The sequence below is a fragment of the Magallana gigas genome, chromosome 3 (genome assembly GCF_963853765.1).
Source record: "Magallana gigas chromosome 3, xbMagGiga1.1, whole genome shotgun sequence".
Classification (NCBI taxonomy): domain Eukaryota; kingdom Metazoa; phylum Mollusca; class Bivalvia; order Ostreida; family Ostreidae; genus Magallana; species Magallana gigas.
This window is the reverse complement of record NC_088855.1, coordinates 41,356,385-41,368,796: the sequence shown is the minus strand read 5'-3', so window position 1 is coordinate 41,368,796 and position 12,412 is coordinate 41,356,385. Positions and strand designations below refer to the sequence as shown.

The 12,412-nt window shown below is 35.9% G+C and overlaps 2 protein-coding genes across 2 annotated transcripts; both read right to left on the bottom strand.

The window, feature by feature from the left end:
* Positions 1 to 2,904: 2,904 nt before the first annotated feature.
* Positions 2,905 to 6,095, bottom strand: LOC105338113 (hypothetical protein). The gene is made up of 3 exons (XM_011443103.4): positions 5,645 to 6,095; positions 5,011 to 5,166; positions 2,905 to 3,369 (listed from the first exon to the last, which is right to left on the bottom strand). The coding sequence occupies exons 1-3, from the start codon at positions 5,865 to 5,867 to the stop codon at positions 3,173 to 3,175; spliced, it is 576 nt and encodes a 191-aa protein (XP_011441405.1). The 5' UTR covers positions 5,868 to 6,095; the 3' UTR covers positions 2,905 to 3,172.
* Positions 6,096 to 8,529: 2,434 nt separating this feature from the next.
* LOC105338111 (uncharacterized) lies at positions 8,530 to 11,179 on the bottom strand. The gene is made up of 3 exons (XM_011443102.4): positions 11,028 to 11,179; positions 10,580 to 10,777; positions 8,530 to 10,435 (listed from the first exon to the last, which is right to left on the bottom strand). The coding sequence occupies exons 2-3, from the start codon at positions 10,767 to 10,769 to the stop codon at positions 8,574 to 8,576; spliced, it is 2,052 nt and encodes a 683-aa protein (XP_011441404.2). The 5' UTR covers positions 10,770 to 10,777; positions 11,028 to 11,179; the 3' UTR covers positions 8,530 to 8,573.
* Positions 11,180 to 12,412: the final 1,233 nt, after the last annotated feature.

The following is a 12,412-nucleotide window of genomic DNA, read 5'->3' as shown; positions in this document are numbered from 1 at the left end:
TATATTGTTTTCAACTTCTGTCGATCTTACTCTTTAACTATTGCTACACATATAATAACAGAAAATTTTCATGGTTTTCTTAGGTTCCCCTCCTAATTGGTTTCTTCTTCTTTCTTTCATTTTAGAAATAGTTCTATGCGGAGGAGGTTCAGGAGCATCCATCTTCAAGTCTGCCAAAAATTTAATGAAAACATTTTGTTAACCTGTTCTTGTACTGAGGAGATATATCTCGCCTTTTGACTCAGTTAAGATTCTTCAGAAAAATTTCTCAAAACTTCGTGAAACAATGTTCTTTATTCCAAAATTCTAGAAGCGGCGGGTGTTGGTTGTTGAGGCACTAGGTTATCGTTCCGTTGTGAGGTTAACTTACTTGCACCGTATGCTCCTGAGAATGGTATCCATGTATCAGCAGTTTTCTCATTTATTTGTAAATTGTTTAATGTTCCCTAAAGCTGTCATTTTCTTTACTGAATTGATTAAGACGATTGTGATGATGTATTTAACACTCGAAAATATTTTAGTACCACTAGCCAAATGTAGATATACAATGAAAATATTTAAAATGAGTATTAAAAAACAGATGAATGTTAAGGAGGCTGGATGGTCATCAAATTACCCATCATCATCAAATCATCATCATCATCATCATCATCATCATCATCATCATCATCATCATCATCATCAAATTACCCATCATCATCAAATTACCCATCAAATCTACCTTACAATTTCAGAGATAGTCATTATCATTTTTAAAAAATCCAAATACCTTTTATTTTTCTATATCTTTTTTTTTTTTAATTTTTGCTGATGTAATACAAAATACAACTGTAGACTTCATTGATCAGAAAGGAGACATCGCCTAGACAGCCGGTGAAATTTTGTACAAAAGCTTTATAATAAATACATCCATTCATATAGTGCATGAATGATAGACATGAAAGAACAGGTGACAGAGCAGAGAGGAAGCAATTCATCGGTTCTGACGAGTAGGCCTATCGGAACTAAAGATCAGTCATCTTTCATCTCGTGAAAGCACGGCACAGGAAGCTCAACGAAGGATTGTTTCATCAAATATTAATCAAAAGAACTAACAACGTCAGTGCTTTTTTATCTTTGTGAAAAATGGTGAAAAAATTATTGCAAAGGTTGCTTTATGATATAGCTACGCATTAAACCATAACTTTTTAATCGCTGCCGAAGGCCGAGGTCATAAAGATATTTCATTGATAGGTACATGTAATTGAGTTGCTATCTGGTTTTCAATTCATCCTCTTTGAATATATCTTTTTGTTGAATAATATCTGAAATTCCTAAATACAATTTTTTGTAAAACAACGTAAAAATAAAAGAAATAACCAACACTGTAACATGTTTGGTGGGCATTAAATGAGGATCCTATTTACATGTACTGTGTACATTTATGCCCAAAAATTGATGTCAACAGAGTATCATGACATCGATCAGAAATACTGTATCAATTCAAGCTTGGATGGAGTACCGATAGAGACAGGGAACTCCTTCATGTCTGTAATCATATTTCTTATTAAAACAAGTGTCAAAATATGACATAATAATTTAACGTTAAAAGTGACAAAAGCTTTTGGTGATGCAATAATTTATGTTCTATTCTTGCTGAAAGTGCAGTCTATTTTGGGACCGTCCCCCTGTCGGCGTGCCTTTCTGTCATGAGTAAGTGAGGGGGTCAGTCCACGGTTACCAAGGAAGTGAACGTCAAGGAGTCGTGTAAACCGGGGACCTCTGACTGTACAGGGCAATGGATGACAAGTCTAGTACACCCAGTACAGTGTGAATGTAATTCTTACAGTTCTGTACAACACAGAGGGGAACATGGTTATATTTCATCATATAAATTCAAATTAATTTTTTAAAAAGATTTACAACTTCCAATGAAAATTCTTCTTTTCCCAAAAGAATCTTACTTTAACGTAGTAATTATATGCTACGGATCGGGCTTTGTAAAGTTCAAGTAAATATGTGTGCTCAATAACAATTAAACAGAAAATGATTACCTTTTCGAATAGAGTGTTGCAGAGACGATCAATCAAAATTTATTGCTTAAATTATTTCTCTATGTTATGTAAAATTTGCAAGCAATCAACTGGTTGAATAAATAACAATTGAAAATGTAGTTGATTTAATTTTTTTCTTTTAACAAAAATATTATATATACTGGTATTTCCACATCGGACACGCTAGCTTTTTTCCAAGCCGTTGTGACGGTGATGGGCTTTTCCGGCTGTCCTTGGACCAATGTATAGGTACACTCCTGATGGACAGGCATTGGAGTTGTTAACCATGGACAGAACAATGCTAAGAATACTCTAATCGGCAAACAGTTACGCCGCCACTTTACAAGACCGCTTTTGGCGCTTTTTCTGTCTCTCTCCTGTTTGGCGATAAAATATACAAGACCAAGGACAAATATAGACACAGCGATGACAAAATAGATTTATTTCGCAGTAATAAACGTCGGAAAAATTATCAACAAGTCTTTTGAAGAAACAGAAGAACAAATGACATTCGTAATTTAAGAAAACGGGATAATATATCACAGGTATATTACATATAAAAAAGAGGGGGGGGGGTGGCAGAATATTTACCTCTTTACGTTTGCCGTTTTGTACATCAGATCACCCTGTATATGTTATTTAACATCTACACAGAACAAACAACACCTATGCAATATCTTGCTAGGCACGGTCACAAAAAGCTGTTGATATATACAAGATCTATTTCAAAGCATACATACATTATGCTAATCGCCTTTAAACTCGCCAAACAACAATATAAAACGATGAAAGCTAATGTCAGCTGATACACACACAGGCAGTTTTATATAAATATGATTGCAGTAATTTTTATATACATGTTTTTGAACAAATATAATAAAACAAAAACAATATATGTACAAGTTAATATGATTTTTAGAACATAGTTATAACATTAAACGCTATAACGGGGATAAAACATTTATAAAAGCGTTAACAAATGGATTTATATAGCAATGAAAAGAAAAAAAATCCGTGCGTTGTGTTTCTTTGCCTTTCAATCCCCATCAACCCTTTATATAGGCTATCTGATTCCATGAAGTTCGGCAGATAATTTTCGCTGCATTCTTATTTTAGCGAAAAGGACGGGTCTGAAGTGTTCATTTCAGTGGTTGGTAGGAAGGCGAGAGGGCGCTCATGACTTTGATCACTCTAACTAAGTAAATGATGGCAAGAAACACGGCACCGAACGATCCAAGGGCGGAGAGGAACAAGGCGTAGGGGAACCGGTAAGTCTTAGTATCTTCCTTCAGAATGGGGATCAGGGTCGAGGAAATGATCGTCCAGATCAGGGATGCTGAAATCAAACAGAACACAATGAAATACCATCGTCACAACTCAGACGGCAGCGCGGTATGCGACTTAGCTATCTAGAGGCGAAAAGGTTATGCGAGGTTCTTCATACGATAATTTTTCGCTTTTTTGAAAACATATTTCACTGATATTTTGCACGTAGACATTCATTAAGAATACGTGACTAAGTCGTTGAAGTTTTGATAAAATCTAGCGGCGGTGAACTGACGGTGATTGGGAGGGGAGCGTGGTGTAAAGATATCATACAAGGCTTTATCACAGTACTTCCTTCGTTTCATCAATTGGCTGGGAGTTTTTCTTACGTTGTATGAACCTTTAATCGGTTTTAAGAAATAATTATGATAAGCTGTTAAAAAGAATCGATTTTAAGATAAATAATAATGAAACGTCGTTTAAAAATTATGCCATCCATCCATATAACTATATGATTCATATCTAGCCCCCGACCAAGAAAAGGTAAAAACGTGGGTACAATCCGTCTTTTATTGCTTCCTGTGTCCATATATCAAATTTCGGAAGAAATGAGAGATCGCTTTAAGTTAAGGCTTGTTCAGCTAAATCCCTACTCACGTCATCATAGATTATTTACGAGTGGAATTTTGTGTACTCTTCCTGTTGAAAACGGGGAAAACAAGTTCGCCTTAACTTACAGGTTATTTTTCATTTTTGGTGAAATTAAAACTGTAAAGAAAATAAAAAATAAAATGCGCTTTGGAACGGAGAGCATTTTATACGCTTTCATTAAAATTTACATACAGAAAAATATGTTGATAAATCGCATATGACTAATCTCGTGTCGTGTACAGAGTAACTGTTTACTAGAGTGAACTTAATCCAAATTGGCCGTCGTGTGTGATTTATATATACTGCTTTGATGATGAACTAGTTTACACGCATGTACATCAGGTATACATGTATATAATGTAAGATGAGGTTTGAAATTAACATTTTTGATTCTGACGATTTAAACCGCCATAATACGGTCTTTGTATGAAATATAAGATTTTCTTAATTAGACGTTTTTCAGACCACAATCCACGTGAAAGTCGACGAAAACAGTTCGTCTTCACAGACCAATTTAATTAAAATACATCAAATTACACGTGGATTAATCAGAACCCCTTTACAAACATGTCACACACAGCTTGCGAGATTTCTTCTATCTCTAATCAAAGCAATTGCCAAAAATGTCTGTTATCCCTGCCAAAGTCATTAATATTTCATTTCAGTCCCTTAGATCTCTAGGTGATATGGTAATAGATTAAACTAAGAGAAGGTTTTGATTGATATTTATTAATATTTGACTGCCGATTACGTTTCGTCGAAACCACAGACCGTGGTCTTTTATCAGTTTCATTCAATTTGCAGGAGAATTTATGAAAAATCCTAGTATTAAATCCTTATCAAATATCAAACGTCATAGTTAATAATTGAACTATATAACACTACATTAATTTTTTTTCTAGCTCTAAACATTTGGTAAGTTTGACTTTAACTTTTTAAACGCAATCAAATCAATATACAACTTGTATAAATTAGTATAATTAAAAGAGAGACTTTAAGAAAAAAAAAGTGAAAATGAATTTCATTCACACAAACAAAAAAATTGTTAAATCATATTCACCTGAAATAAAGGTGAGAAGGACGGCCACAAGGGAGAGAACTGGCCGCTGGTGTTTGACACAGAGGTTGACCAGCAGTAGAATGGAGGCGATGATAGCAGTGGCCACAGATAACGAGGCAATCAAAGTTTCCCGGACCTGGTCAGCGAACACTAATTCTACAGGACGAGGAAAAAAAAGACATTGTACAATTCGTTGAAAAAGATAAATATATAAATTTCCGCTTTCAAAAAAAAAAATTCCTTTTTTAAATGATATCCCACTTTTTTGTATCAAACACGTACGAACGAAATTAATTGAAAATTTAAAAAATCTAGATTTCTTTTTTTTTTAAAAATAACCTTCCTTACAATTAAAAGTTTTTAAGATGCGTTGTGAAAGGGGGCAAATATAGCGATGCATATCGCAAATATCAACTAGGATACAATTTTGAATATAAATTTGTTTTACATGGTTTATTTGTAAGTAACTGACAAGATTAATGTATCTACATGTATACCATATATATTTATTTTTTTATTTTTACAAGTAATAAATTCTGTTGTTAATAAAAGTTCAGACACATACAACAACAATAACTTATCCCCCCCCCCCCTCAACATATCATATCATAGATCTATTTATAACTCCACATACCTCCGTCCGCGGTATTGTATTCTTGGTAAGTTTGCAGGTATGTTTTTGTCTCGCATCCACTGCCATTTCGACATGACACACAGAATAACAGTCCACATGAATCGAAAATCTCCCCATTGTAATCACTAACTACCCAAGCGGGGGTCCCAAACCCTACAATCTGTAGTAGTGTACATAGCATATAGCTAAGTCCTAGCGCTATATTGACTCCTTGTGGAAACATGCCTGTCCGATTACACTGACTGTCAAATCCAAGTAAAAACGTATAGGAAAAAAAGCTACACCATCTCCCAATAAACGCTTCACCGCGAATGCATACTATCACTCCGCACGCTTGCTTGTTCCTCGGCTAAAAATGGCTTCCGTTGCGATTCACCTGCGTGTTGTGTCAATCCAGGTCAAGCGAGCGATTCAACTCGCCGTGCCTCACCTGTTCAACGTTAATCAATGCGACGAGGAGATCCCCAGCTCTTGTTTATATATATACTTGTACTTAATCGACGTGTAAATGTGTATTTCGTAAATACTGCAACTTGCCAATAAAAAAAATCATAGGCGGATCTCACTGTTTTAACGAAAATTAGTGTTATAATGTCTAGATCCGCGGTGCTACGAAAGGATGATTGTTAAGCTCAAAGAGCGTATAATTGGTTCTTGTTAATACATTGAAAATGTGTGTGTGAAACTTAAAAAAGTAATTCATGAATTAATATAAAAAGGTGCACTTAATAAACTGAAATTAAATTCTTACGCTGAATATGAAAACAATGAAAGGTTCATAAAAGTATCGTATATATTCATTTCGATTACTTAATCGGCCTTAAGATAGAATCAGAATGATAAAGCTGATATCAATTTACAGATTATAAAGCTGATCATTGTTTGCAATCGTGCTTTGGTTTAATTTCAGAATCCTTTATTTTTACCACAGTTTAGTTATTGTTGTATAGTAAAAGGGACTTCCCCCACAAAATCATATTCGTGACTGCTCGTGAATTACAAACCATCTCTTGAAATAGTTCATTCTTTGTTAAGAAACATAATCCCTTTTTTCAAATAATAAAAAATATGCGTTAATAATCAATCATTAAAACGTAAAACGGAGTACAAAGAAGTAATGTTAGATTTCATATGATATTACTACAAAAATTCGATAGGATTGTCGATAAGATTGAATAAAGATTTAACACTCTTTCATTGTTCTATCTTTTTTTTGCTGTTAATAAAATTTGAGAATGAATTTATTTTGATTAGAATTATATGCATGCAATTTTTCCTGTCAGAATGTGAAGTTTGATGTTTACAAATACATCATATTCCCCAGTCCTTGTAAATCAATCAGCCAGAGGCCAGGCCATCATCGAAAGCCAAACTTTTACCCAAAGCAACGTTAATTAAATCCTCTTCAATTGAGAAGTTTTCCTTTTCAACGCACGGCGCATAGATACGTATAAGTCCTACTTACTCTTCACTCCAGCAACTTTTAAACTTAAAAGGTATTCAAACCTATATTTTTCTTAATTTGAACATTGAATCGATTGATAAAAAGAGCCATGCTCGTTCAAACTTTGAACAATTGTAGAAATCAGTCTTGAAGCAGGTAAACTTGTTGTTCCGTTAGAAGAAGTCATTTTTCTTACTTCTTATCTTTTTATTTATTTTCCTCTCCCCACATCACCACTCCGCTCTGGCCCATAGCTGTTTGTAAACGCGATTTATTGATTAACCTTGAACAATATATCCCATAAAACTGCACACTAAGCAAAAAAGAAAGAAAAAAAAAATGCGGCAAACTTTTGAATGGAGAATGACTAGGCAAATGTGATTCTTACATTTTGTTTTGCTGAAAACAGAGAGATGTGCAGATTTCACGAATCAGCAACCTAAAGCACTAGCTATTGTCAATTCAAACCGACTGTTTCCTCTTACATATTTTAAATCAAATGAAATAAAGATTGTAGTTTGATACCCAGATGAGTATATGCTTTGGAGATTTTGTCAACCGATATTTCAAACCTGCTTTTATGCATTTTCATTCATCAACCTCTTTAAGAGAGCGTGAGACATCCTTAAATGAATCACAAAATCCCTATTACGCATGATCAATGGGGGTCTATACAATGTAGGTATAGTGCGATATAGATCTCTGCTATTAGATATTTATGATGTGATCTTGGGAAGTTTATGTCCTCGTGCTAAGTTCGTTGCGTCTTGAACTGCATTGCGTAAATAAATGTTTTAAATTTTTAAAAAAGAAATACATTTGTACCGGTTTATCCGAGCTTAAAGTTAAAACAGAACTGTTGATATATACCGACTATACATGCTAATTTTCTGACAGTAAACTTCATCTGCAATTAGCTAAATCTATTTGTGTGGGTTTGTTTCAATGGCAAAGAAAACAATGCTTCAAAGAGCCTGGGCTTATTATTCTTATAGAACTCAGCGCACCTAGAAATTAATTAGCGTAACAGCGGTGTTAATAATAAATGATGTTGTTTATACCATGTGTTAATTTTTTAACCCCATGGTATAAGCCCTTTTCGTAAAACTTAAGTTGCTGTCTAAACTAGTTTCATTGTTTTTGGCCGCGATTTACGTGTGTACATATGCATGTTGTTTATCATTCGTTGACATTTCTAGGAACATTGTACAACACTTACAAGTTTCTGGTACGTGCAGCTCATTTATACCTGTAAGGTCTGGCTCAAAGTAATAAAGCAATCGTCCAATCGTCAAGCATGTTCATTTAAAGAAAATATTCTTCATTATAATGCGTGTCCTTATACTAATTTTGACTGATTGCAATTATTCTAACTAAATAAATAACAAGATTTATTTAATTTCAAATAATATTTTTTCACCACCCGCCCTTTAAAGAAGCATTGTTGTAACACCACATTTATTTGATATTTTATTCTGATAAAATCTAGTCAATTTTGGTCAACATGTTGGAGTGTCCGTCCCAGCAGTGCTGTTCCCCGTCACACTGAGTGATGACCCAATGGTGGCTGTGGGAGTCGTATGTAATCTCCACCATGTGAGTGTGGGAACTCTCCTGTGTCGTCTCCACTGTGATTTTCTCGTGGCGCAACGCGCGCTCGTAGTCAGCGTGTTCGATGAAGAGTTCGTGATAATGTCTGCCAGGTGGATCTTTGGTGGCTAGCGTCGTTCGGAAGTGTGCATCGGGTTGAAGTTGGGGGACCTTGCCAACTAGTGATGGAGGATCCTGCAAGAGATTCGAATGGGAGTCGATAAAGTTGACGAGTTCTTTCAATGCATCCAGTTCTTTATAAACACTGGATCCCTCTCTGAACAACGGTGCAATTGGATATCTTGTGCGCAAGCGACCCACACCAGGAATACTTGGTAGAAATACGCGTGTTCCGGATGGCAAGACCTTTTGAACATTATGGTGATGATCCAAAACACCGACAGCGCTCTCTTCAGCTTCCTTGTAAACAGGATGCCCAATCTCTCCGAAGAATTCCTTTGGAGTCATGTAGAAGTTCTTTTCGCTGATTCCGGTAAAAGCGGTGGACGCATTAAATCCGCCATGACGACCCCCTGCCGTCACATAGGCATCACCTCTTGCATCTCCGTGGAAATTAAGGTTATATGGATTCCAGGACAATAGTGGCGTCATGTAAATAATCTCTAGCGGAATGGCATAAGAGTACTTGGGATGGTACTGTTTACAAACCCTCTTGTTATTTACTTTCTGACAATCGGTGATCTCTATGTTTGAGATATGGTCACTGTTGGTCTGAGCCGCCCACATATGTGCATCAGTGTATCCTCTATTGGCTGTAGTGGTACCCATAGCTCCTGCCCTGTCGTATTTATATCGTCGATGGTAATACCCGGTGTTCAGCACCTTGCCTCTGATGGTCGGGTGGAACATTTTCATCCCAAACGTATCCTCGATCAGGTTGCCAGGGTAGTTGTTTTTACCTGGGATTTGCATCATGTAATCATCAAGAAGAGACGAGCTGTATGCCACGTCGTTAATCCATCCGTACCCGAGATCAGGATCGTAGTGCCCATGGCGCTCGTAGGTTGCTAGGTTAAACCTGGCGGCTTTGGTTTTGGCAATCTGTCTTATGTCGTATTTCTTGGAAAGTCTGGTAGCCAAATCATCTATTGGTTCAAAGACTTTCAAAGGGACATCTTTATTAAGAGGATGGCAAAGGATTCTGTAGTTCCACTGAGAGTACTCCACAGTTCCATTCTTAACATTCATTATAGTTCTCGGAAGGAACACCAAATTCTCAGACAGATCTCTACCACCAGCATAGGCATAAAATCGATTCTTTTGTTCAATGTCGGACCAGTCTTCGGATACCATGGTATGTCGGTCATTAGGGAACTCGTCCTTGGCTGTTTTGGTATCCTTCGTCCACGCTGCCTCCATGTAGCACAGTACAGCTTTGAAGTACGGCCTGTAGTCCTTTAGACGATGGTCCTGGTATTTCCAGGCCTTGAAGTAGTTCTGCATTTCTGTAATCTGCTCTGCAACTGTATGTTTACTCAAAACTGACGGAGGGACTGCTGGGAAAGGAATTTTCTCTGTTGCGTGGTAGTTCTGATTTGCTTTGCTTGGCATTCTCAACTCGAAATCATTATGTCTAGTGCGGAACTCTACCCCGTTCATGACAGCCTCCACCTCACCCATTCCAACGAGGGACTTATAGTTACTGTGATCGTGTATGCCGTTAACAGCATCTTGTCCAGCTGTATCAGAAAGGAACGACCGTGTTCCTTTGTGAGTTAGTCGTACCTGTTTGATACCTGCAAAACCCAAAGGAAGATGTAATCATGGGCTTCTATTGGGATGGGTATAATGTAAAACTGTACTTGTTAAAGAGGGTTTACACAGGCTTTGTCCGTTACCAAATCAATTTGAATACATTTAAATTTCGTATGCTCTCTTACCCGAATCTCCGTCGGAACGAGTTCTTTCATCTACAAAGAGTTGTTGCAGCATCGTCTGGCGGGCCAAGGTTTCGACACTGTTTTCTAGATATTTCATTCGCATCTCCGTGGGATCCATCGTTGTACTTGGCGCATGCGTAGCACAGTACGCCAGAGCAAGGGAACTTATCCACAGAAGTGCGTACTTCATTTTCGAGACTGCAAGTGAAGCCTTTACAGTAAGACAAAGTGTTGATTTGAAGATCGTGTAAAAAATTATGATGAAGCTTAGAACCACAATTTTAAATATGATGTTGATTACTTTAACTTAAGTCTTGATTAATTTGAAAACGAATTAAATTAGATATGAATGTGACGAAGAACTCTCTATCTAATACTAATTAAACTTCATTATAAGAGAATAAGCTTAAACTCAAATAATGGAAACATGAAGAGCTTGGTATCCTACCTTACGTAGCCTACGATAGAAGGAATCCACCGTACTGCTGCAGGACTCCTATCTTCCATCAGTCTTTATACCGAGGTCCCCTATCTGAGACCCCCTAAACATCGACCATATGCAGCAGATACCGGGCACCTGCCAAGATAAAACAAAGAAATCGTCATGGGCTCCGGCACCTAAAGTGCTGGAAAAGTGCAATACACATTATAAGTACAGGTACACTAACGAATAAAAAAAAGGAGTGCATAATAGTACATGTAAAAGTACTTATGGTAGCTTTTAGATAAATGAGATGAATACAAAGATGTAATTCCAAGTATTATGACATCCTTAATTGAAGAACGAAAGACACTCAAATTAATTTATACGACGACATTTTAATAAGAACGTAGAGATGCAAGCCTTTTTACTTTTTTGTGTCATTCTCAGATATCAAAGGAAGGATGGGTTTGATTTAGTTATAATATAAAATATTTTAATTTACACCTGTATGCCAATGTATTAGGGTGTTGTCAATGAGTATGACGCCTCTCTCTCTCTCTCTCTCTCTCTCTCTCTCTCTCTCTCTCTCTCTCTCTCTCTCTCTCTCTCTCTCTCTCTCTCTCTCTCTAACTCTCTCTCTCTCTCTCTCTCTCTTTCTCTCTCTCTCTCTCTCTCCCCAAATTAAATGGAAACCACACAAACATTAAAAAATCGTGCTATTAAAAATTTTACTACTTTTGAATATGGATAATGTATATATTTTCAAAATTATTTATTACAATTCATTCATGTACATATCGTCAAAACATTGCTCAGCATCTATAACGTTTATTCATACCACAACGTCAATATGAATGCTCCAGTCGCAGACAGAATGTTCATTTTCAATCATATACTCATGTTTTTGCAATTATAGTTACTATCAATTTGAATATTTTTCTCAAAATTAATATACATGAACAGTGTGTGTGTATATATATGAAACAAAAGATTATTTTAAACTAAAAGACGCTTTCTTAATCCAATCAAATATTAAGTCTAGTTTATTTTTAATCGGCTAAGTTTTATGTGAAGACTCAGATTTGTACATGTACAATGTAGAATGATTAATTTAATTTGCAGAAATACGGGTACTTCTGTTTTGATTTTAAAATAATGATTTATACATCTTGGCAGATCTGCTGAATCAAAATGTGAGTATTGCATTTTGATATTGCTGCATTGATATTACATGTAATTACAATAACCTGCCCCATCATTTTGAAAAAAAATAAATTGTAAATTATTTTTAATTTTGAATGTACCCTGAAATAGCTGAATCATTTGAAATTACGTGCACATCGGCCAAATTTTTGTACAAAAGCATGTATCAACTTTTTGAAAAAATGTAACTCAATCCATTGAAATTT